Source organism: Thamnophis sirtalis, unplaced genomic scaffold, assembly GCF_051295495.1.
Source record: "Thamnophis sirtalis isolate CommonGarterSnake01/CBP01778 unplaced genomic scaffold, rThaSir2_p1.2 scaffold_2, whole genome shotgun sequence".
Lineage (NCBI taxonomy): Eukaryota > Metazoa > Chordata > Lepidosauria > Squamata > Natricidae > Thamnophis > Thamnophis sirtalis.
The window spans coordinates 52,009,429-52,035,975 of NW_028261382.1; the positions used below are offsets into that span (position 1 = coordinate 52,009,429).

Here is a 26,547-nt window from a genome sequence, read left to right on the forward strand (position 1 = left end):
CAATAATTTTTAACATATGGTCTCTGTGTTTATTTATTGGGTTCTCCCCCGCCCACCCAGTTCCCCCTTTTTTTACCAGCTGCTCCCAAATTATAAATTATGAACTCAAATCATAATATAATATAGTCTTTAAAGTTCCAGCCTTGCAAAAATATTTTAGAAACACAGCTGTTGTTTGGTAAACAGAAACTTGTCTGATGTCAGCAAAACTTTCAGAAAAGCAGTTTTTAGAATTACATCATATGGAGAGACCTGAGCAGGAAGCTTTTCTGGTTAGGAGATTATGCTGGAGAAGTAAGCCATTCTTATCTGCTATTCTTATCATTAAGTCTTCTTAAATTTACACCAAGGTCATTAGCATAGCAATTGGTAATGCGGCATACAGACCTTTGCTTAATTGTGGAATCAATGCTAATAAAACCAACTTTTAGTATTGAAAAGTAACATTTTTTGATGTGCAGAATATACAGGATGATTGCATTATATACACAAGTCCTTGTTTTGTAAGCCTAAAATGAAAGATGAGCAATAAAAATGAAGAGTTAATATTTTTTGCAATGTTGAAAAAGATTGTTTTGCTTAGCTTCCCACTTCCAACGTAGGCCCAATGATTCTTTATTTTCCTCAAGGCGAGTTTACACAACCTAACCTGTGTGCTTACTGAGCTAAATCGTATTCCTAGTTGCACGATAAATGAATTAGAAACCAAAGGGCAGGATTCACACCACACAGCCATTAAACCAATCCAAGCTTATACCAAGCAAGTGGTGGGATATGATGTGAGAATGATTAAAAAGTTAACAGTCTTGTATGAACATATTTGGAAAAGGACGCAAGTTTCTCCAGGGGAAGAGACTATTTGTACTTCAAAGTAGAACTGTGGGATTCCTGCTATCTCTGAGTTTGGTAGTTTGCTTGCAAACATTTCGTTATTATATTAGGTAGCACTATCAGTGTTGTTATTTAGATCATCACCCAATATTTCGCACAGAACAGAAAAGAGTGTAGAAATAATAATTAAAAACCTAAATATTTGCAATCTAGAACACTGAAGCTTTTCCTCTGACATTCCACTTGTCTGGAATGGAATAGGGTCTCCTGCTTGTGGCAAGGGGGTGGACTAGAAGGCCTCCAAGAATCCCTTCCAATTCTTATTATTCTGCAATTTCCGCCCTATTTCTTTTAAGCCCAGCGGAACTCTCGGCACCCTGACTTTTGTTTCCGCCCCTACTAGGAACCGTGATACACACACCCCAAGCTTCGCTCTCATTGGCTCAGGCCCTGCTCAGGCGCGCTCCCTTCGGCGCCGGCGATTGGCTGCTCCGCGACGCAGCGGCGGTTGCCCCGGGTGACGGCTGCGGGTGCGCCTCCGTATGCGGTCCCCCATCGCGGCGCCGCGGACGGAGCCATGGCCAGCGTCCACGAGAGCCTCTACTTCAACCCCATGATGACCAACGGCGTGGTGCACGCCAACGTCTTCGGCATCAAGGACTGGGTCACCCCCTACAAGATGGCCCTGCTGGTGCTGATCCGGGAGCTGGGCCACGCCGGGCCGCAACTCAGCCTGCTGGACAGGCGGCGTCTCAACCGGCTTCTGTTGCCTCTCTTGCAGGTTGGGTGGGTGGGTGGGTGGGAGCTGGAGGGGAGAAAGGGTGAGGCCTCCATCCCTTTGGGGCCTTTTTATTGTGTGGAGAAGGGGGCACGTTATTTATTACATTTATTTGCCGCCTATGTCGCCTGGGGGGCGGGGAGGGGGTTACTCTAGGCGGCTTACACACAATAAGAAGAAAGAAATGAACAAAATGTACAGCAAGCTGGCAGGAATAGCTAACGCTCCAGAAGACAGGCTTAAGATACAGAAGGATCTTGACAGACCTGAACATTGGGCGCTATCTAACAAAATGAAATCCAAGGGTGGAAAAAAAAGGCAGGTTCTACATTTAGGCAAGAAAAACAAAATGCACAGGTACAGTACAGAAGGAACCTTGCTCAATAGTAGTAACTGTGAGAGGGATCTTGGAGTCCTAGTGGACAATCGTTTAAATAGGAGCCAGCAGTTGCCAAAAAAGACAACACAGTTCTAGGCTGCATCAACAGAGGGATAGAATCAAGATCACGTGAAGGGTTAACACCACTTTATAATGCCTTGGTAAGGCCACACTTGGAATACGGCATCCAGTTTTGGTCGCCACGATGTAGAAAAGATGTGGAGACTCTAGAAAGAGTGCAGAGAAGAGCAACAAAGAGGATTAGGGGTCTGGAGGCTAAAACATATGAAGAACGGTTACAGGAACTGGGTATGTCTAGTTTAATGAAAAGAAGGACTAGGGGAGACATGATAGCAGTCTTCCAATATCTCAGGGGCTGCCACAAAGAAGAGGGAGTCAAACTATTCTCCAAAGCACCTGAGGGCAGGACAAGAAGCAATGGGTGGAAATTAATCAAGGAGAGAAGCAACTTAAAACATATGAAGAACGGTTGCAGGAACTGGCTATGTCTAGTTTAATGAAAAGAAAGACTAGGGGAGACATGATAGCAGTGTTCTGATATCTCAGGGGCTGCCCCAAAGAAGAGGGAGTCAAACTATTCTCCAAACAAGAAGCAATGGGTGGAAACTAATCAAGGAGAAGCAACTTAGAACTCAGGAGAAATTTCCTGACAGTGAGAACAATTAATCAGTGGAACAGAAGTTGCCTGCAGAGGTTGTGAATGCTCCAACACTGGAAGTCTTTAAGAAGATGTTGAATAACCATTTGTCTGAAGTTGTGTAGGGTATCCTGCCTAAGCAGGAGGTTGAACTAGAAGACTTCCAAGGTCCTTTCCAACTCTGTTTTTATAGAAGTGTCATCTCCTGACAGAAATGCAGGAAGTAGAAAGGGCAAAATTATTAATTTAAATGTAAAAAGGTCAAAAGCTTTAAGAAAAAACAGAAGCAAAATAATAGAACAATAAAATAAACGGTGAAAAAGACCACAATGAGAATATGGCTTGAACAACTTTCCCTATCTCATTTGGGACTTTGAAGGCGAGGCGGGGTCTTGTGGCCAGGCAGGGTTTCATTTATTTCTATTTACTTCAATAAATAAGTTGTAAATTTAATTTACTTACGAATTTTTAATTTGGAAAATAGTGTACTCTGGGCAGCTGATGAGAAGAATAAAAAATCCAAAAGAAGGAGAAAAAGGAAAGTGTTTAACAACCAGCAAACAGTATATAAATACACGATGTTTATATTTTATATAAATGCAAAATATAAAATGGTGACAGGACCAAAATGAGTATAGTCTTTCTGGTTAAGACAAATGGCTAGAATGGTGTAGCTTATCCCTGCACATGTAGAAATCTGGTTATGTTTGCACAGATATTGAACTAAATTGTGGTTGTTTGAATGAATTGGGCACATTCATCCAAAGTTTATTTTTATGGTTCCATATGCTGTATGTATGCATCAATGGGATTAATTCAGGAAATCATATTTTGTGAACTCCGAGTTAATGGATTGTGTGATCACGGCCATTCTAACGGTTAGTGTTACTTCTTTATTTAGGGTCCTGATATGACACTGTCCCGTTTGAATCAAGCTATTGATGAATGCTGCCCCGAAATAGCAAATTTTGTTCAAACAAGGTAAATGTGTTTTTTTCCTCTTTTTGCATATTCCAGTTTGCTTACCAAGACTTATTAGTGGGGTTAAATGTGCTTTGAAAGATGTAACTTTAATACATTTCTCCAGATTTTAGGTACTGTCTCTGAAAAGGAAGTTTGTTTTACAAGTTTGAAAATGCTTCTTTGGATCCATTAACTCAGAGTTCCCAAAATATGATTTCCTGAATTAATTTGGATGAAGAAGTTTGTTCATCCTTTTTGGGGGTGTGGGAGGGTTGGTGCTACAATTTCAGTTCTGATTTCAAAATAATTATTTAGTTACATTCATCTTTTAGAGGAACTATATTTAGTTCGTGTCCTTTGTGTACAGAATATTGTAGCATCCTCTGTTGGCCTCACTTAACAGGATTAAAATGATGGCAGAAGGTGAATTGAAAGATATGGAACAATTCTTTGACGATCTTTCAGACTCGTTCAGTGGAACCGAACCAGAAGTTCACAAAACAAGTGTTGTGGGTAAAAAAAAAAAATCTTCGTTATTTTACATTTTGAATCTTCACTCCTTGGTTAAAATGTAACCGCCTAAGCTGGTTTGCTTCAGCACCCAAACCCAACTTAGTTAATTTTTATGGATTTCCAAAATCTTTTTGGCGCTAAAAAAATGTTTCGCCATTTGTTAAATGCTCCCTGTTGTGGTGGAAATGGGTATTACAAAACCGGGGGAAGATGAAGAGGTTTGACTGTATTGCATTGTCAAGCTGCTAAGGCAGGAGATGGGCCAAGTCCACAATAACAGCCTCCTCCTTGCCTCTGCAGGCTTGTTTCTGCGCCACATGATCCTGGCCTATAATAAGCTCTCATTCAGCCAAGTCTACAAGCTTTACACGGCTCTCCAGCAGTTCTTCCAAAACGAAGAGAAGAAAGGCAGGGGTGATGAGAACGAAATGGAGCTGACACGCGGCGGAGAACCAGACGAGGAAATGGAGAGAAAAGAACTTGACGGGCCATTCAGGTTATTATTTATTCGTTTTGAGGAAATCCATATTCAGCCTCAATCTGTGAGGACTCTGACCAGCTGATTAAACAATAAGAAGATATTGACTGGATTACTGTAACGCGCTCTACATGGGGCTGCCCCTGAAGAGTGTTCGAAGACTGCAGTTGGTCCAGAATGCAGCCGCGCGAGCGATAATGGGTGTACCTAGATACACCCATGTTACACCTATCCTCCACGAGCTGCACTGGCTTCCCATTGGTCTCCGGATACACTTCAAGGTGCTAGTCGTTACTTTTAAAGCCCTACATGATTTAGGACCTGGCTACCTCGTGGCACGACATAACCGCGAACGTCAAAAGCGCGCTGACAAAACCGCGGCGCTAAAACCGCGATGTCAACAGCGCGCCGACAACAGCGCACCGACAACAGCGCACCGACAGAAGCGCAATTTAAGTTAAGGTAAGGTTTAGGGTTAGGTTTAGGGTTATTTTTAGGGTTATGTTACAGCGCCCTTCTGTCGGCGCGCTGTTGTCAGCGCGCTTCAGCGCTCATTCGTCTCCGCAGTTTTGACGGTGCGGTTTTGTCACCGCGCTTTAGTCACACGCGCTTTTCTCGTACGCGCATTTGTGGTGGAACCGGCTACCTGAGAGACCGCCTCCTGCCATTTACCTCCCAAAGACCGATTAGATCACACAGATTGGGCCTCCTCCGGGTACCATCGGCGGATCAATGTTGGCTGGCGACCCCCCCCGGGGGAGGGCCTTCTCTGTTGCTGCCCCGGCCCTATGGAACGATCTCCCCGTAGAGATCCGGACCCTCACTACTCTTCAGCCACTAAGACCTGACTGTTCCGGCAGGCCTGGGGCTGTTGATCAGCACCCAGCCCCATTTTAAATGTATGTTGCGTAATTTTAAAATGATTTATTTCTATTTTTAATTTTTAATTCCCTTGTTTCTGTAAGCCGCCCAGAGTCCTCTGGGAGTGGGCGGCATACAAATACCAATAAACTGAAACTGAATTGTACATAATGTTGAAAGCACAAAGAAAGCCAACAACTATCAAATAAACCAAAACACACACAAGGAGTGTAATCCCCTCTAACCAAAACTGGGGGAACAGCCAGTTGTTAAGAACTCGTTTATATAAGGGAGGAGGGGAAAAACTATGGACACTATTATAATTAAGTATATCTTGATTTTGGTTACTGAATAAAAGCTAGGAGTGATCTCAAGATTCCCTGTATGTGGCCAGTCCAAACATTTGGATAAATTTGATGAAAAGTTCCGAAATTGTTGTCTACATTTGGGCAAAAGGGTACTCATAATTATGTCATGTGTACAGCTGCTAAAGCTTTTTCTGTGCCTACCAAAATAGGTTTCAGGTTCTCAGAGCACCTTAGCTAATGATGACTGTGAAAAATTTCAGCCTCTAATGCAGGAGTCACTAACCTTTCGGACCTCAGGGACCACGAAATTCATAATTTTAAATCCAGCGGACCACTAATATGATCTGCCTAATGACAGGTGGGGTGGGCGTGGCTAGGTAGTCATGTGACTGGGTGGGCGTGGCCAACCCGATGTCACTCACATCAAGGGGCGCCTCGCCAGCCTCTACTCGCCACTCCTTGCCTGCCCGCCCGGGCTCCTTAGGGCCCCAACAGGAATCAGTTGCTGGAGCTAAGCAGCCACCAGGAAAAAGAGTTGACAAAACAGCTGGCTCAGTTCAAATTGGATCTGACTGAGAAGGAGGCTCAGCAGAAGCTCCTCACTGAGGACTAGGAGCATGGTTTTTCCAAGCAGAGGGAAGGCCTGCGGGAGTGGCAAGGCCAGGTGCCGGCGCCTGGAGGCTCAGTGGGCTGAGATGGTTCAGCCAGTTCCAGGCCAGGATGCAGCCCCACTGGAACGAGGCCCTCCGGCTCTTCCCCACCAGCGGCTCTTCCCTCCAGCCTTCGCCCAAAGCCCCCCACCAGCAGGCCGAAGCAGACCCCAAGTTGGAATTTCTGCCCCCTTCGACCCCCACAAAAAGACCCCGAAGGGGGAGACTCTCTGCAACAACACAAGCGTTCATTGCACGTATCTGTCCCAGGGCCCGTAATTTGAAGACAACTGATTTAGTGCAATATTAAAAATGCAAATAATTTTTCTGCAGACGACCAATGCTCTAGTGTGACATCTGAGGGTCTCTGTTCTGGGTTTTTTCCCTTTTTCGAAACGAACTGCTGTCTTTGCTCCTGTACTTTTGGGTCTTCTAATTTTCTGGAGGAATGTCACGATGGTTTCTCTCTTTGAAGGGAGGAAGAGATATCCTGCAACGGGCCCCTCTCACAGAAGCAAGCAGAATACTTCCTCTCCCAACAGGTATGTTGATTGGTAAGCTCAAGACAAACTGAGTATTTTGGCCCGTTCAACTTCCCATCGCAGCATACTTAATATATGGGAAGATAAAACAGTGGACATGGAAGAGATTCTACAACTTGAGGACTAGAATCTGGATAGACCTGTACTTCCAAAAGGGCAAAGTGTTTTATTTAACAGATTTCCTATTATCTCCCTAAAAGAATATCCGCAGTTGACTGCGTAAGAAGCAGATGCAACTTAAGGAGGTCTTTATATGATGTGGCTAATGTCAATTTCCCGATTTCGTCCCAGAGCTTTTGCCAATAGTCCAATCTTTATAAAATGTTCTACAGGTGGCATATCCCCTCTCCCCCCCTCCCCCCGCCGGCACCGGCAAGGTTGGCTAAAATGTTCAGCAACACATCCCCAAAATGTTGGAAATGGAACAAGTCATCAGGCACACACTAGCACATGTGGTGGGCCTGTAAAACAGCACGGCGACTTTGGTTACAAATTCAGATGTGGCTAGAAAAAAACGGTTGGACAACATATAAAATTCAAGCTAGATTTTTTTTTTATTAGGTATTATAACAGAAGGCTATAGTAAAGGGTCAATGTACTTCACATCCTAACAGCAGTGAGAATGGTGTATGCACAGCAAATGGAAAAAAAGAAAATACCCCTTCAGAAAAGGAGATAATAAGGAAGATATTAACTTGTGCAGAAATGGATAGACTAACGTTAGAATTAAAAAAAACAAAGGAGAGGCAGAATATTATGACACATGGAATATATTTTGTCAATGGCTGGAAACATGAGGTGGAATCGGAACACGAAAAAATTAGGCTAAGTAGAGTTGAAATGAGATATTATATACAGTATGTATTAGAATGAATACGTTAATCAAAAATAATTGTATAAGATTAGCAATGTGTAAGTAGTATATATGTTATTTATGTTATGAGTTATGAGCCAAGGTGGCGCAGTGGTTAAAAGCAGCACTGCAGGCTACTGCTAGATCAGCAAGGTCAGCGGTTCAAATCTCACCGGCTCAGGGTTGACTCAGCCTTCCATCCTTCCGAGGTGGGTAAAATGAGGACCCAGATTGTTGGGGGCAATATGCTGACTCTCTGTAAACCGCTTAGAGAGACCTGAAAGGCCTATGAAGCGGTAGATAAGTCTACTGCTATTGCTATTGCTATTTGTCTTTCACTTTGGATTCTATGGGGGATGAAATGCCAGGACAGTCACACTGAGAGAGAGAGAGAGGGAGGGAGGGAGGAAAGGAAAGAGAGAGAGGGAGGGAGGGAGGGAGAGAGAGATGCTGTCTCAATTGGCAGCTTGAAGAAGTGCGGTCTTCAACTCCCAGAATCCCCCCCCCCCCCCAAAGCCAGCATAACATCCACACAACTTCAAGTTGTTAAAGTTGCAGAACGCGATATATGCAAAGTTTTTTTAGCGGTGTTGATACGGGAAGGTTTAATTTAGATTGTCCCAGAAAATTTACATCTCTTTACCAGAAACAAAAGTTTTTGTTTTTTAATTCTAGGCATCTTTGTTGAAAAACGATGAGACCAAAGCCCTTTCTCCAGCATCCTTACAAAAGGAAGTTGAACAACTTGTTAAAATTTAACCCGGATTTTGCTGAAGCGGTAAGTGAGGTTAAATTTGTTTTCTTAAATCCTGCCTTATCGGGTGTATCCCACTGCGCTGGGCTAGCAGCATGAACATCAGGCAGGCAAGGCAGACTCAAGAGCTCCCAATTGATACAGTTGGTGGTTCTGATCCATGTAGTCCTCAATTTAGAACCATAACTGGGCCTGGAAAATCTGTCGTTAAGCGGGTCATGTCCAATTTTACGGCCATTTTTTGTTGCAGTCAGTTTGCATGAGGTGTCAATCCCGCCATGGTTTGTAAACCGTAGTCTGGGATTGAATGTCATATGAGAACCCACCCTATTATCCCATATACTTGTGATTAAGGTAAAGGTTCCCCTCGCACATCTGTGCTAGTCGTTCCCGACTCTAGGGGCAGTGCTCATCTCCGTTTCAAAGCCGAAGAGCCAGCGCTGTCCCAAGACGTCTCCGTGGTCATGTGGCCGGCATGACTCAACGCCAAAGGCGCACGGAACCCTGTTCCCTTCCCACCAAAGGTGGTTCCTATTTTTCTACTTGCACTTTTTACCTGCTTTCAAACTGCTCGGTTGCAGAAGCTGGGACAAATCACGGGAGCTCACTCCCATTACGCAGCGCTGGGGATTTGAACCGCCGAACTGCTGACCTTTCTGATCGACAAGCGCAGCGTCTTAGCCCCTGAGCCACCGCGTAATTAAGAACACGATTATTTAGTGCCAAGCCAGCATTCTCATATATGGCTCTGGCAGTTTATACAAACCCGGTTTGTTTCTATCCAGCATTACCTGAGCTACTTAAACAGCCTTCGAGTCCAAGACGTCTTCAGCTCAACGCACAGCCTCCTTCACTACTTCGACCGCTTGATTCTCACCGGGGCAGAAAGCAAAAGCAATGGGGACGAAGGTTACGGGCGAAGCCTCAGATACGCGGCTCTTAATTTGGCTGCGTTGCATTGCCGCTTTGGTCACTAGTGAGTTGTTTTCAATCGACTTTCAGAATTCCACCTGTTAGCCTGGGGGGTGTGTGTGAAATTATACACCCCTCGGAGAGGGCCCGCAATCTGGGTGTCCTCCTGGATCCACAGCTGACCTTAGAACACCACTTGTCAGCTGTGACCAGGGGGGCCTTTGCCCAGGTTCGCCTGGTGCACCAGTTGCGGCCCTACCTGGACCGGGAGGCACTTCGAATGGTCACTCACTCCCTCGTCACCTCAAGACTGGATTACTGTAACGCGCTCTACATGGGGCTGCCCCTGAAGAGTGTTCGGAGACTGCAGTTGGTCCAGAATTTATTTATTTATTTATTTGTCTTGTATGCCGCCCACTCCCGGAGGACTCCGGGCGGCTCACAAAAGACAAGGGAAAGGGGGGAACAAGACAAAGACAACATATTAAAAACAAAACCAACATTCACAATTTCTGTGGAGGTAGATGCTTCTCAGCTCCCTCCAGCCTGCTGGAACAGCCAGGACTTGGTGGCTTTGCGGAAGGCCGGGAGGGTAGTAAGGGTCCGGATCTCAACAGGGAGCTCGTTCCAGAGGGCCGGAGCTGCGACAGAGAAGGCTCTCCCCGGGGAGTTGCCAGCCGACATTGGCTGGCAGATGGAATCCGGAAGATACCCAACCTGTGCGATCTAATTGGTCTGAGAGAGGTAATCGGCAGGAGGCGGTCTCTCAGGTACCCAGGTCCGATGCCATGTAGGGCTTTATAGGTAGCGACCAGCACCTTGAAGCGGATTCGGAGACTAATGGGTAGCCAGTGCAGCTCACGGAGGATAGGTGTAATGTGGGTGTACCTTGGTGCACCACAATCGCTTGCGCGGCTGCATTCTGGACTAATTGGAGTCTTCGAACACTCTTCAAGGGCAGCCGCGCGAGCGATATCGGGTGTACCTAGATACACCCATGTTACACCTATCCTCCACGAGCTGCACTGGCTTCCTATCGGTCTCCGGACGCGCTTCAAGGTGCTAGTCGTTACTTTTAAAGCCCTACATGGTATTGGACCTGGCTACCTGAGAGACCGCCTCCTGCCATTCACCTCCCAACGACCAATAAGATCGCACAGGTTGGGCCTCCTCCGGGTGCCATCGACCGGACAATGCCGGCTGGCGGCCCCCCGAGGGAGGGCCTTCTCTGTAGCTGCACCGGCCCTGTGGAACGATCTCCCCGTAGAGATCCGGATCTTTACTACTCTCCCAGCCTTCCATAAAGCCACCAAGACCTGGCTGTTCCGGCAGGCCTGGGGCTGTTGATTAATATCCAGCCCCACTTAGACAGAATGAATGGTGTGTTAATTTTAATAATTGTATCTTTTCTTAAATTTTTAAAATGCTTTTGTCTTGCTTGTGAGCCACCCAGAGTCCCAGTGGGAGTGGGCAGCATACAAATTTTATTAAACTGAAACAGAAGCAAGCAAGGAAACTTTCCTGCCTCTGTGATTTCTCTATCTTCTCAGCCGTGGGTTGGGATTTGGGTCGAATATATCTAATAACCCCTAGGCAAAAACAAACACCAATATAAATAGTAAAATGTTCTTTATTTTGTCCTCCAAAGAAAATTGAATTTCTACATGTCCCCTAAGAAAACTAGGTTGACTTGCCAGCCTGTAGCAACTCCTTAGTAGCTGCTTCTATTGTCAGGGTTCCAAATAGCATCCAAAAATAAAGTCCAAGGCCAAGTATTGCTTAAAGTCCCAATTGATGAAGAGAGCCATGTTGGCACATCTGGGGAAACACAAATCTGAAAGCTTCCCGCCCAGTTGAAAGTTCATGATCTTGCCCCCACACCCACAAGTCCATCACATAGTCCCATCTCCCACTGCCACGCTGGCAGCTTCCACCCATCCAGTTCCGGTCAGGTGCAGAGACAAAGGATGACCTTGGCTTTCTGGAAAGAATGTTGTTATGGCTACATAGCATCTAACTCCGTACAGTCCCATTTTCCCACCATAGAAATTGCATAGTAGAATAATGGAAAGTGTGGCAGGCCAGAGACCCAAAAGAAAAGATGGCTGCAGGCCTGACATCTACATTATATTTATAATAACTCAGTGCAGAAGGGGAATCACCTGAGCCTGAGATACTGCAGCCCGTCATAAATATGACTCGGTTACCAGGCACCTCAATTTTGATCATGTGACCGTAGGGATGCTGTAATGGTCGTTAAGGGCGGGAAAATGGTTACAAGTCACTTTCTCCAGGGATGTAATTTCGGATCGTCATAAGTGAAGGACTACCTGTATATTCTTAAGGGTGTAAATATTATTCGAGCCTTAACTACATCCGTCTTCCCTCTCTGGTTGCAGCCACCAGGCTGAGCTGGCCCTGCAGGAAGCCATCCGGATTGCCCAGGAATCCAACGACCACGTTTGCCTCCAGCATTGCTTGGTAAGGCTTCCTAGCAGAAGATCCGGGATCCTCCTTACTCCCCGTTCCGATACGGCGCTTTGAGCCTAGGTAGCCGCTGCCGTGAATCGGAGGATTCTAGATGATAGATATAGATAGATAGACTGACAGACAGACAGATATAGAAATAAATATAGATGATGGATAGAGATAAAGAGATGACAGAGAGATAGATGGATGGATAGATAGATAGAAAGATAGATAGATAGATAGATAGATAGATAGATAGATAGATAGATGATAGATATAGACTGACAGACAGACGGATATAGAAATAAATATAGAAATAAATATAGATGATGGATAGAGATAAAGAGATGACAGAGAGATAGATGGATGGATGGATGGATGGATGGATGGATAGATAGATAGATAGATAGATAGATAGATAGATAGATAGATAGATAGATAGATAGATGATAGATATAGACTGACAGACAGACGGATATAGAAATAAATATAGAAATAAATATAGATGATGGATAGAGATAAAGAGATGACAGAGAGATAGATGGATGGATGGATGGATAGATAGATAGATAGATAGATAGATAGATAGATAGATAGATAGATAGATGATAGATATAGACTGACAGACAGACGGATATAGAAATAAATATAGAAATAAATATAGATGATGGATAGAGATAAAGAGATGACAGAGAGATAGATGGATGGATGGATGGATAGATAGATAGATAGATAGATGATAGATATAGACTGACAGACAGACGGATATAGAAATAAATATAGAAATAAATATAGATGATGGATAGAGATAAAGAGATGACAGAGAGATAGATAGATATAGATGATAGATAGATAGACATATAGACAGACGGATATAGAAATATAGATATGGATAGAGATAAAGAGATGACAGATAGATAGATAGATAAATAGATAGATAGATAGATGGATGACAGAGAGATAGATAGGATCACAGAGGCCGAACGCTGCAAGTCTTGACCGGTTTTGATCCAGCTTTGAAAAGTGTGCGTGTGGGGAGGGGGCGGAATTGGCCGCTTGATCTTCCTTTCACGGAATCATTTCCATTTTTTAATGGAAGGCAAGTCGGGCAGCATGCAAGGATGCTGACTCTGAGATTCTTAATACCGGGGCGTTCACAGAGCCCAGACTTCTGAGCCAAAGGGACTTCTCGGTTCTCTGTAACAAATCCTATTTCTCTCCTTTTTTCCCCCCAGAGCTGGCTGCACATCCTGGAACAGAAAAGGTCGGATAGCTGCATCCTTCTTGAGCACTCTGTGAAGAAAGCCGTGTATTTTGGATTACCAGTACGTGCCGATCCCTTGGTCCATTTTCTTTTTCCACTTGGTCAATTTCTTTTCTTTTTAAAGTCACTTTTCCCTACCGTGTTTCCCCGAAAAGAGGAAAGACAGGGTCTTATTTTCTTTTGAGCCCCGAAATAAGCACCTGGGCTAATTTTCGGGGAGGGTCTTATTATTTTTGAGGTGCAGGAGGCGGCGAGCATGGTCACCTCCTGGCTGCTGCTGTGTTGCAAGATTTTCGGGGAAGGGCTGATTTTAGAGCATGCATTCAACAGCCCAATTGGGCTCATTATCTGGGGAGGTCTTATTTTGGGGGAAACCGTGTCTGTCTATCTATCTATTTACCTGTCTAGCTATCTATCATATCTATCTATCTCTCTTGTCATCTCTTTATCTCTATCTCTATATTTATTTCTATATCCGTCTGTCTGTCGGTTTATCTATCTATCTATATCTATCTATCTCTCTGTCATCTATCTATCTCTCTGTCATCTATCTATCTATCCCTCATCTCTTTATCTCTATCCATCATCTATATTTATTTCTATATCCATCTGTCTGTCTATCTTTTTCTATCTATCATCTATCTCTCTGTCATCTATCTATCTATCTATCTATCTATCTATCTATCTATCTATCTATCTATCTATCTATCTATCTATCTGTCTGTCATCTCTTTATCTCTATCCATCATCTATATTTCTATATCCGTCTGTCTGTCTCTATCTCTATCTATCTATCTATCTATCTATCTATCTATCTATCTATCTATCTATCTATCGTCTGTCATCTCTTTATCTCTATCTCTATCCATATCTATATTTATTTTTATATCCATCTGTCTGTCTGTCTGTCTGTCTATCTATCTATCAATCTATCATCTATATCTATCTCTCTGTCATCTATCTATCTATTTTTCTGTCATCTCTTTATCTCTATCCATCATCTATATTTCTATATCCGTCTGTCTGTCTGTCTATCTATCTATCATCTATATCTATCTCTGTCATCCATCTATCTATCTATCTATCTATCTATCTATCTATCTATCTATCTATCTATCTATCTATCTATCTATCTGTCATCTCTTTATCTCTATCCATCATCTATATTTATTTCTATATCCGTCTGTCTGTCTATCCATCTATCTATATCTATCTATCTATCTATCATCTATATCAATCTCTCTGTCATCTATCTATCTATCATCTATCTATCTACCTACCTACCTACCTACCTACCTACCTACCTACCTACCTACCTACCTACCTACCTACCTACCGTGTTTCCCCAAAAATAAGACAGGCTTTTTTTCTTTTGACCCCTGAAATAAACGCTTGACCTTATTTTCGGGGAGGTCTTATTATTGTTGAGGTGCAGGAGGCAGCGAGCGTGGTCATCTCGTGGCTGCTGCTGTGTTGCAATATATTTATGCGCTCAAAAGCCCCGATTGGGCTTCTTATCCGGGGAGGTCTTATTTTCGGAGAAACAGAGTACTTGGCCCTTCTCTCTCCCGCTTGGGTTAGTAACGGCTTCCTCTTTTAAAACCCCTTCCTTTCCTAGTATTTGGCCTCTCTGGGGATCCAGTCCTTGGTCCAGCAAAGAGCTTTGGCAGGGAAGACGGCCAACAAGCTAATGGATGCTCTGAAAGACTCCGACCTCTTACACTGGAAGCACAGCTTGTCCGAACTGATTGATATTAGCCTCGCCCAGAAGACGGCCATTTGGAGGCTGTACGGACGCAGGTACGTCCAGCCTCGGTCAGGGGGGGGGAGGTCCGAGTTGGCATTAGGGATTCTTTGGAAGCTTAGAAAACCTTCCATTCTGAAACCGTCAGGAAGCTGATATTATTACCGCATTTTTCTGAGTATAAGACGCACCAAGGTTTTGAAGAGGAAATACCCCCAAAAAAGTTTTTGCACTCTGCAAACAAACCTCCCAAAAACGGCCTGTTTTTCGTGAAAACGGGCCTGTTTTGTTTTTTTCAAAAAAAAAAAAAGGCATAAATAGCCCTTAGGAGGCTTATAGAGTTCTCCTGCGGGGGTGGAGATGGGACCAAAAATGAGCAAAAAATGGCCTATTTTTTGCAAAAATGGGCCCGTTTTTTGTCAAAAAAAAAAGGGCATGGATAGCCTTTAGGAGGCTTATAGAGTGCTGCGGGGGGGGGGGGGGGTTAGCAAAAAACCAGCCCATTTTTTGATCATTTCTGCCCTCCCCAGCCCCCAGGAGCACTCTTGACAGCCTCCTAAAGGCTATGCACAGCCATTTTGGTGAAGGGGCGGGGTTTCAGGAGGCAAAAAATGCTGTATTCTATGTATAAGACGCACCCAGATTTTCAGCCTCTTTTTTGAGGGAAAAAGGTGTGCCTTATACTCCGAAAAATGCGGTAATTAGATTCCTCTGAATTAAAATTCAGAGCACAAAAGTCCATCTTTAGTGTTCCCAAACACAACAAGCCCTCTGTGGTTAAATCAATGATTCCTTTATTAGGCGCGCCGGCAGCCCCAGGAAAAAGTTTCTGTCTCACCGCAGGCTAATAAGCCCGTCCGGCAGGGAGATGAATAGTTGTCTGGCACCTCCATTCATCTCCACACACACACAGACCCCTGCCTTTTATCCCCAGGGCTCGGGTGGGACTTTGCTAGCAGCAGTGGCTCTTCCATCCCAAGGACCGGCCCATAGATTTCCACTGTTCTCCTCTCTTCTGCCACATCTATTTATCTCCACTTCCTGCCTTTTATCCCCAGAACTAGGGTGGGACTTTGCTAGCAGCAGTGGCTCTTACATGCCAAGGCCCGGCCCATAGATTTCCACTGCTCTCCTCTCCTCTGCCACATCTATTTATCTCCACTTCCTGCCTTTTATCCCCAGAACTAGGGTGGGACTTTGCTAGCAGCAGTGGCTCTTACATCCCAAGGACCGACCCATAGATTTCCACTGTTCTCCTCTCCTCTGCCACATCTATTTATCTCCACTTCCTGCCTTTTATCCCCGGAACTAGGGTGGGACTTTGCTAGCAGCAATGGCTCTTCCATCCCAAGGACCGGCCCATAGATTTCCACTGTTCTCCTCTCCTCTGCCACATCTATTTATCTCCACTTCCTGCCTTTTATCCCCGGAACTAGGGTGGGACTTTGCTAGCAGCAGTGGCTCTTCCATCCCAAGGACCGGCCCATAGATTTCCACTGTTCTCCTCTCCTCTGCCACATCTATTTATCTCCACTTCCTGCCTTTTATCCCCAGAACTAGAGTGGGACTTTGAATTGAATTGAATTTATTGCATTTATATGCTGCCCTTTCCCTGAAGGGGACTCAGGGCGGCTCACAATCCAAGTCAGGGAAGGGGATACAGATAAGGGATAAAAAAGACAAACAAAACAATACACAATTTAAAAGCACACAACAACCATACCATTCGAGGGGGAGGGGGGCAAAAGCTCTTTAGCCCCAGGCCTGTCGGAACAGCCAGGTTTTAAGGGCTTTGCGGAAGGCCTGGAGGGTGGTGAGGGTTCGAATCTCCACGGGGAGCTCGTTCCAGAGGGTCGGAGCAGCCACAGAGAAGGCTCTCCTCCGGGTAGTCGCCAGCCGGCATTGGCTGGCGGATGGAATTCGGAGGAGGCCTAATCTGTGGGATCTAATCAGTCTATTGGAGGTAATTGGCAGCAGGCGGTCTCTCAAGTACCCACTGCTAGCAGCAGTGGCTCTTACATCCCAAGGACCGGCCCATAGATTTCCACTGCTCTCCTCTCCTCAGTGCCTTCTACGCATCCATGCGTCAGGCACTGAACCCAGCTGTCCCTCCTCTTCCTCATCAGCCACCTCCAGAACTGTTGGCTGTCTCCACTTGAGGGCTGATGGACAGCCCAGGCTCCGCTTCTGTCTCTCTCTCTCTCTCCCTGCCAGCTCCATTCCCTCTTCCCCCTCTCAGGCTGACTCGATGCTGTCCCTCCTCCTCCGATTCGGCTGCGTGAGGAAGGGCCGGCGGCCAACAGGATACAACATTTAGCTTAGCAAATCCAAGGAGCTGAATATGACCTGGCACACCTGCAAACGAGGGGGTGGGGGGGAAGGTGCAGAATACATTGCACTGATTTCCATAATGGCCACCGCGGAATTAAGCCCTTGAATGGCGTAGTGTTGTTGTTTTTTTCCAAGGTACTGAGAGCCTCTGTTCAGAATGGAATAAAAGAAAACGGGCCAGGTGCCAAGGCTGTTATTCTCTGCCCATCTAAGTTTCCCCCCCCCTCTCTCTCTCCCTAGCACAATGGCGCTTCAGCAGGCCCAGATGCTCTTGAGCATGAACAGCCTGGAGGCCGTGAACGTGGGCGTTCAGCAAAACAACACCGAGTCCTTCGCCGTGGTGCTGTGCCACTTGGCTGAGCTGCACGCCGAGCAGGTGGGTGGCGCGTTGCTGTGTGCCGAGATTCCCCGCGGCCGTCTTGTACGGTCCTCGCGATAGTCCTGGCATGCGCCCTCCTTGAGGCTGAAGAAATGAATTTTTTTGGGAATCACCCTGAGTCCCACCCCATCTGTCTCATCCGGATACGCCCCTGCTTTCCCGCTCTACTGACAGGCACTAGGAGAGCGGTGTTTTCCAACCTTGTGCGGACTTCAATTCCCAGAATTCCCCAGGCCACACGTCGGCAGGTGTTCGTACAACCTCTGCTTGGGAGAACCTCTTTATGTGACAGCTCAGCATCTCGCCTAAGCGATCCATGGTGCCCTAAAACAGAGCCATCTCTTGCTCCAGAACGAGGCTTTTGAAAGTATCTAGAATAACACAGCTTTTATTCAATAGCAATAGCAATAGCAGTTAGACTTATATACCGCTTCATAGGGCTTTCAGCCCTCTCTAAGCGGTTTACAGAATCAGCATATTGCCCCCACAACCTGGGTCCTCATTTCACCCACCTCGGAAGGATGGAAGGCTGAGTCAACCTTGAGCCGGTGAGATTTGAACCGCTGAACTGCTGAACTAGCAGTCAGCTGAAGTGGCCTGCAGTACAGCACTCTAACCACTGCCTCACCTCGGCTCTTGTAGCTGATCATGTAGCTGATCATATATTAAATCATTTTTCAGGAAGTATTTCATGGTAAGCTACCTAGGGACGCAGTGGCTCAGGGGCTAAGACTTCGAGCTTGTCGATCAGAAAGGTCGGCGGTTCGGCAATTCGAATCCCTAGCGCCGCGTAACAGAGTCAGCTCCCGTGACTCGTCCCAGCTTCTGCCAACCTAGCAGTTCGAAAGCAGGTTAAAAATGCAAGTAGGAAAATAGGAGCCACCTTTGGTGGGAAGGGAACAGCGTTCCATGTGCCTTTGGCGTTGAGTCATGCTGGCCACATGACCACGGAGGCGTCTTCGGACAGCGCTGGCTCTTCAGCTTTGAAACGGGGATGAGCACCGCCCTCTAGAGTCAGAAACGACTAGCACAGGTGTGCCTTTACCTTTTTATCTAGAGTCACATAAAAGTGAGATGGGTGACCATGTAAAATGAATGAATGAATAACTAAAAAGCCCTTCTTCGCATTGTATATTTTTTTTATTTTTGGAACTGAGGCACGATAGTCTCTTAGCCTGGACATGAATTTCTACTCTTCTTCCCAATCTCTCACTTTTTATACATCAGGGTTATTTCACCGCGGCCTCCGAGATCCTGAAGCATCTTAAGGAGAGATTTCCCACCAACAGCCAGCATGCCCAGGTGACCTTCAGCACTAAACCCCGAGAAGGGAGAATGCTATTTCTGATTTTGATTTATTTATGCGTTGGCCTTCAAAATCCCGTGAGTTGAATTATTAACGTCTCGCTGGTTTCCGGAAATGCTTCTAAATAAATCCAGGTCTGGATTTTGTCAGACAAAAATAATGTTAAACGTGAGCTACAAAGAACATTGAAAAGATTTTTAAGTCTAAACCCAAGCTATATTAATGCGTTAACCAGACTAACCTAACCTGCTCCGTTCGGGGATGTGTTGGGATGGCAAAACCCATAATCCTGGGGCGACATGGTCCGTTGCCAACGCGGAGGATGATGGGAGTCCCAACACCTCTGGGATGCCACATAATAGCAATAGCAGTAGACTTATATACCGCTTCATAGGGCTTTCAGCCCTCTCTAAGCGGTTTACAGAGTCAGCATATCGCCCCCAACAATCCGATAGATAGATAGATAGATAGATAGATAGATAGATAGATAGATAGATAGATAGATAGATAGATAGATAGATAGATAGATAGATGATAGATAGATAGAAAGATAGATAGAGATAGATAGATAGATAGATAGATAGATAGATAGATAGATAGATAGATAGACAGACAGACAGACAGATAGACAGAGATAGATAGATAGATAGATAGATAGATAGACAGACAGACAGACAGACAGACAGACAGACAGATAGATAGATGATAGATAGATAGATAGATAGATAGATAGATAGATAGATAGATAGATAGAAAGAAAGATAGATAGATAGATAGATAGATAGAGATAGAAAGATAGATAGATAGATAGATAGATAGAAAGATAGATAGATAGATAGAGATAGAAAGATAGATAGATTAGATAGATAGATAGATAGATAGATAGATAGATAGATAGATAGATAGAGATAGAAAGATAGATAGATAGATAGAGATAGATAGATAGACAGACAGACAGACAGACAGACAGATAGACAGAGATAGATAGATAGATAGATAGATGATAGATAGATAGGTAGGTAGGTAGATAGATAGAAAGATAGATAGATAGATAGAGATAGATAGATAGATAGATAGATAGATAGACAGACAGATAGACAGAGATAGATAGATAGATAGATAGATAGATAGATAGATAGATAGATAGATAGATAGATAGATTGCAATAGCAATAGCAGTTAGACTTATATACCGCTTCATAGGGCTTTCAGCCCTCTCTAAGCGGTTTACAGAGTCAGCATATTGCCCCCAACAACAATCCAGGTCCTCATTTTACCCACCTCGGAAGGATGGAAGGCTGAGTCAACCCTGAGCCGGTGGGATTTGAACCGCTGAACTGCTGATCTAGCAGTAGCCTGCAGTGCTGCATTTAACCACTGCGCCACCTTGGATGGAGGCAAACCGGATGCAGGCAACAATAAGGGTGGGTTGTTGCAGGCTTCACCCAGACGTCAAAATCCACTCCTTTCTCAATCTTGCCCAATCCTCTTGCGCAGCTGTGGATGCTGTTTGATCAGAAAATCCAGTTCGATCGCGCCATGAACGACGGACGCTACCACGTGGCCGACTCGCTGGTGGCTGGGATCACCGCTCTGGACAGCTGCGAGGGGGTTTACAGGTGAGAGAGAGAGAGCCGCCAAGGGCAAAAGCGAATACCCGCGAATTCTGTTTCTCGCTGCTTTCGAGTCGTACCCGTGAGCCGGTTCCCAACCACACCTGCAGTCAGGTGAATCACAGGGAGGTTGAGGCAGCTTTCGATGACGGCTGGAAGTGCTCGGCGGGCCACGAAGTACGTTTTTCCCAGGCTGTCGTAACTCTGAATGGTCGTTAAAGAAATCGTGAGTTGAGGACTGCGTGGAAAAATGTGTCCGTTTCTCGCTCGCCCGTGCGTTGATTTTTCTCCCGGATGCTTCGTTCCTGCTACGAACAAAATATTGTTTATTTTATTTGCCTCCTGCTTCATGGTGGGGCTCCTCCGGGCGGCTTGCAACAATAATTAATGACTCCTAATGCTGTTTAATGGCTGCGTTGACTTCAACTGCAGTAACACCAGGGCTGTCAACAGCTAACAAACTGCATGCAATCCGTTCTAACCTTGATTGCAGATAAAATGTCACTGTGTTTACTTTGTACAATGACAATAAAGACTATGCTAAAAGGAGTTCAGCAATAGAGTAGCAAATGTGTGGAAAACCTTACCCCCATCCTGTTGTTAGTTCCTCTAACTCCCTTTACCTTAAGCCAGGGGGGGGGGGGTCAGCAAACTTAAAACACTCAAAGAGCCACAAAGGCCCTAATCAGAAGCGCCCCCCCCCCCCCACACATTCAATTCTGGAGCCGACCGGAAGTCCGGTTCCCCCACCATAGAGTCCCCTCCTAGCACAGCGTCCTCTAACCTGTCCTAATTGAAAGTCCTATCAATTCTGGAGCCGACCGGAAGTCCGGTTCCCCCACCATAGTGTCCCCTCCTAGCACAGCGTCCTCTAACCTGTCCTAATTGAAAGTCCTATCAATTCTGGAGCCGACCGGAAGTCCGGTTCCCCCACCATAGAGTCTCCTCCTAGCACAGCGTCCTCTAACCTGTCCTAATTGAAAGTCCGATCAATTCTGGAGCCGACCGGAAGTCCGGTTCCCCCACCATAGAGTCTCCTCCTAGCACAGTGTCCTCTAACCTGTCCTAATTGAAAGTCCTATCAATTCTGGAGCTGACCGGAAGTCCGGGTTCCCCCACCATAGTGTCCCCTCCTAGCACAGTGTCCTCTAACCTGTCCTAATTGAAAGTCCGATCAATTGTGGAGCCGACCGGCAAAAGGGAGCCGCAGCAGACAGATGGAAGAGCCACATGCGGCTCCAGAGCCGCAGATTGGTGACCCCAGCCTTAAGCTGTCTACCGTGGACCTTATGCGTTTCTGAAGAGGTCCGTAAAGGGGGCGTGCATAAGCGCACCAGCGTGCTTACCGTCCCTGTCCTACTTTCCCCCATCGATACGGACCCTTTTTATGTTGTTTATGGCTACGTTTTACTTATTTAGATCCGTTTATCCGTGCCATTTTTTTTTATCTTTTGAGAGTTCAAAAGTTTTATTTCTTTTAAGACAAACATTTCATCATGCCTCAATCAGTAAGGCATCAAAGTACAATTTTCTGTATGTCAAAATAATTCTAGTTTACCACCAAATTCTTGTCTAGCCTAATATATACCCCTCCCTCCCCCCCCCAACCCCTCCCCCCCCCGACTTCCCAGAACCCGTACACGGTATGGATTTCTTTCTTTTTTTAAAAAAAATATAATTTTTATTAAACATTATTACCTTTAAAAAACAGAAAGAAAAATACAACAACATAAGAAAGACAAATCATACATAACAATATAAAGTAAATATACAGCCTTTTGTATCGGCATTCATTAGTTATACATTTTTTTTTTAAGCGTAAAACATACAGATACAAATACTGTTTTAAACATACAACACCCCCTCCCCCCCCGCGGTGACAGTCATTCACAGCCCAACTTTTTCTTTCCTTCCTCATTGTTAGGTCTCTAAGCCACATCTTCTCATTGCAAAGTTCAGGGATCTATTACAATACCCATGTTCACTTTCCCCATTTTAAGTCCCTGCTGTTCTCCTTGTCGCCCACATATATATGGATTTCTAACAAACACAGTCTAAAATCTATTGAGAAAAAAAAATAAAATAAAGAAATTAATAACATTCTACATTGACCTTGGCTTCTTCTTGCTGAACTAACTTTAAACAATTTAAATCATTTTTTCATGTGTTTTTCCTTCTTGTTTCTTTGTGCTTGTTGACAAATTTGAATAAATAAAACAGGGGGATGGGGGGGGGGATGATGAGAAGAGATGTAAACATAACAATAGCAAAGGAGTCAAACGATACAAGTGAAGGGCCCATCGACTGGTTTTTCAGGAAGGCAACTCTACTCAGAGCCCAGAACCAGATGTCCAAGGCCCACAAACTCCTGGAGAAGCTCTTGAGCCATTGCCATAAAACCAAAAACACCGAGATGGTCATCAGGTAAGAAGAGACGCCGTTCCTTGCCAAAACTCGGTGGGTTTTTTTCTGGGCTCTACCTGTGCTCTCTTCAGCACCTTAGAGCAGTGTTTCTCAACCTTGGCAACTTGAAGTCCTGTGGACTTCAACTCCCAGAATTCCCCAGCCAGCTATGCTGGCTGGGGGATTCTGGGAGTTGAAGTCCACAGGACTTCAAGTTGCCAAGGTTGAGAAACACTGCCTTAGAGTACAGGTGTGCGGTGCCCTCCCCACCCCCTTTCCACCCCATTTTTGGTCCCAGGAGGTTTCAAAATGGGGCGTGGAGAGGTGGATGTTGCGTGCATGCGTGGAGGGGGGGGCACATTGCATTATGGGGGTGGGCGGGCGATTTCGGCACCCGAGCAGAAAAAGGTTAGCCGTCACTGACTTCTAATTCCTCTTTTCTCTTTCTTTTGGGTTCAGCGTCCTGCTGTCGGTTGCCGAGCTGTATTGGCAGGCCCTGTGCCACACCATCGCTTTGCCCATCCTGCTGCAGGCCCTGGCTCTGGCGAGGGAGTTCCGCCTGCAGTACTTGGCTTCGGAAACCATCCTCAATTTGGCTTTTGCCCAGGTGCCCGTTCGACCCCCTTTCTTCCGTTTTCTCTTCTCTGCTGGAAAGTCTGTTGCCCGGGGCAGAAGGTGTGCGGGGGTCCACCTTCCCGCCTCCCGCACGCTCAGATTCTTTTAAAACGGGTTCGCCCCCACTGGGAGCCAAGCTAAGCAAGAGAGGTAGAAGTTGCGCTTCTCATTGTGTGCCCCTGTTGTGCACCGGCGAATAAATGGTTTCTCCTCCAGGGGTGACGGTTGCCGTTGTCTTTGCTTCTTTCCCAGCTGATCCTCGGGATCCCGGAGCAAGCGCTCAGCATCCTCCACATGGCCATAGAGCCCATCTTGGCCCACGGAGCCGTGCTGGACAAAGGCGCCGCCATGTTTTTGGTGGCCAAGTGCCAGGTGGCCTCTGCGGCCTCTTATGACCCCACCAAGAAGGCCGAAGGTAATCGAGAACCGCGGACGTCCGTGGAAGGTCTCGGGGGGGGGGGAACGTCGGGGTTGGTCTTGGGCCAAACGGCAGGCTTGCCAAGGGGCTTCAGAAGGAGCGACAGCGAGTAGCCATTGGTAGCCTCTTCCTCAGTTTCCCTATTCCCACTCACCCCCCACCCCACCCCCTTTTGGGCCTTTGGGCCTTCGCGTCAGTGTCGACTCCTGCCACTGGCCAGGACTAATTCCTGGAGGGTTGCCATTGCCTCTTTTGTAGGGCGAAGAGGGAGGGACTGGCTCCACTCACCCAGGTGTCTTTCGTGGCGAGGGTGGGACTGTAGAACTCACAACCTCCCCAGTTTTTTAAGTTCGGTGGTTTTAACCTCTTTCTTTCTTTCTTTCTTTCTTCTTTCTTTCTTTCTTTCTTTCTTTCTTTCTTTCTTTCTTTCTTTCTTTCTTTCTTTCTTTCTTTCTTTCTTTCTTTCTTTCTTTCTTTCTTTCCTTCCTTCCTTCTTTCTTTCTCTGTCTCTCTGTCTTTTTCTCTCCTCTCCTTTCTTCCTTCCTTTCTTTTTTCTTTCTCTCCTCTCTCTCCTCTCTCTCCTTTTCTTTCTCTATCTTGCTGTCTCTTTTCTCTCTCCTCTCTTTCTTCCTTTCTTCCTTCCTTTTTCTGTCTCTTTCTTTTCTCCTCTCTTCTTCCTTCCTTCTTTCCTTCCTTTCTTTCTCTGTCTCTCTGTCTCTTTTCTCCTCTCCTCTCTTCTTCCTTTCTTTCTCTGTCTCTCTGTCTTTTCTCCTCTCTTCCTTCCTTCTTCCTTTCTCTGTCTCTCTGTCTTTTTCTCTCCTCTCCTTTCTTCCTTCCTTTCTTTTTTCTTTCTCTCCTCTCTCTCCTCTCTCTCCTTTTCTTTCTCTATCTTGCTGTCTCTTTTCTCTCTCCTCTCTTTCTTCCTTTCTTCCTTCCTTTTTCTGTCTCTTTCTTTTCTCCTCTCTTCTTCCTTCCTTCTTTCCTTCCTTTCTTTCTCTGTCTCTCTGTCTCTTTTCTCCTCTCCTCTCTTCTTCCTTTCTTTCTCTGTCTCTCTGTCTTTTCTCCTCTCTTCCTTCCTTCTTCCTTTCTTTCTCTGTCTCTCTGTCTCTTTTCTCCTCTCCTCCCTTCTTCCTTCCTTCCTTTCTCTGTCTCTCTGTCTTTTCTCCTATCCTCTCTTCTCCCTTCCTTCCTTCCTTTCTTTCTCTGTCTCTCTGTCTCTTTTCTCCTCTCCTCTCTTCTTCCTTCCTTTCTCTGTCTCTCTGTCTTTTCTCTCTCTTTTCTCCTCCCTTCCTTCCTTCTTTCCTTTCCTTCCTTCCTTCCTTCCTTCGTCTCTCCTGCAGCCCTGGAAGCCGCCATCCTGAACTTGAATGAAGCCAAGACCTATTTTGCAAAAGTGGACTGCAAAGAGCAGCTGCGGGATGTCCTGTATCTCCAAGCCAGGCTCTTCCACAGCCTGGGTAAGACCCAAGAGAGAAACCAGTGTGCCATGCTCTTCCGGCAGCTCCACCTGGAATTCCCTGCCCGAGGGGTCCCTCTGGTCAGCACTTTTAAGTGAGGCCTCTGAGCAAAGGGATCCAGTCCTTGGCGAAGGCCAGCTGAGCCGCTAAACTGGAACGAGATCCGTGAATCCGTCCTTCTGCGGGTCTCCCTCCCCTCGTTCTTATGGGTCTCCCACCCCGTGTCGTGTTCAGTCTTTGGAAATGCCAATAAATTGGTCTGTGGGCGGTGCCTGTGTTCAGATGCCTGTCACGCTTGCCTTGTCTGTTCTTGCCGGTCGAGGCCCCCTGACCCATCCTGGTGAACGGTGGCTTTCTTGCCACGGACTCCCAGTCCACGTCTTTGCCACTTGCGAACCGCGGGAGATAATCCTCGGCTTAAGAGACCACAATTCAGCTCAATGTTTCTTTTGCTGGGCGAGAAATTTGTCAAGTGAGGGGGTTTTTTACGACGTTTCTTCCCAATGTTGTTAAGCGAATCACTGCAGCTGTTAAGGAACTCACGCCGTTGTGTGAGTGAATCCGGCTTCCCCGTCAAAATTGCTTGTCGGAAGGCCGCCAAAGGAAATCACGTGACCCGAGACATTGCAACCGTCATAAATACGAGCCAGTTGCTAGGTTAGTTAAAACGTCTAAAAATACGTCTAGCAAATGTTCGAAATGTTTAAAAATGGGCACATTTTATCATTTGTGGTGGAGGTGTGCCAAAGTAAAATAAAAAAAATTTGGACAACGATACGGTGGTTAGAAAAGATTATAGGGAAACTTGCAGATTATAAACCTGAATAGTTTTGATTAGTTACAATATCAGAAAAACCTGACAAGAAAAGTATGTATTTAATACTACATGCCCTAACAGCAGCGAGGATCATTTTTGCCTAATACTGGGAGGGAAAATGAAGATATAATGCGAGATGAAGAAATAAGATACTAAATTGTGCAGAAATGGATAGATTGACAATGAGAATTAAGAGGATGTAGAAGATTATCCAACATGGAATTTATTTTACCAAGGGTTGGGGGGAAAAAG

At 45.6% G+C, this 26,547-nt stretch overlaps 1 protein-coding gene across 1 annotated transcript; it reads left to right on the forward strand.

The window, feature by feature from the left end:
• Nucleotides 1-1,374: 1,374 nt before the first annotated feature.
• Nucleotides 1,375-26,403, forward strand: ANAPC5 (anaphase promoting complex subunit 5). The gene is given in 18 exon segments (XM_087705510.1): nucleotides 1,375-1,612; nucleotides 3,548-3,627; nucleotides 4,013-4,122; nucleotides 4,423-4,618; nucleotides 6,895-6,961; nucleotides 8,490-8,549; nucleotides 8,551-8,592; nucleotides 9,354-9,544; nucleotides 11,880-11,961; nucleotides 13,185-13,274; nucleotides 14,832-15,013; nucleotides 17,529-17,664; nucleotides 18,895-18,969; nucleotides 20,470-20,591; nucleotides 22,902-23,009; nucleotides 23,448-23,595; nucleotides 23,856-24,018; nucleotides 25,362-26,403. Coding segments are annotated over 18 exon segments (2,271 nt in total). The 5' UTR covers nucleotides 1,375-1,408; the 3' UTR covers nucleotides 25,577-26,403.
• Nucleotides 26,404-26,547: the final 144 nt, after the last annotated feature.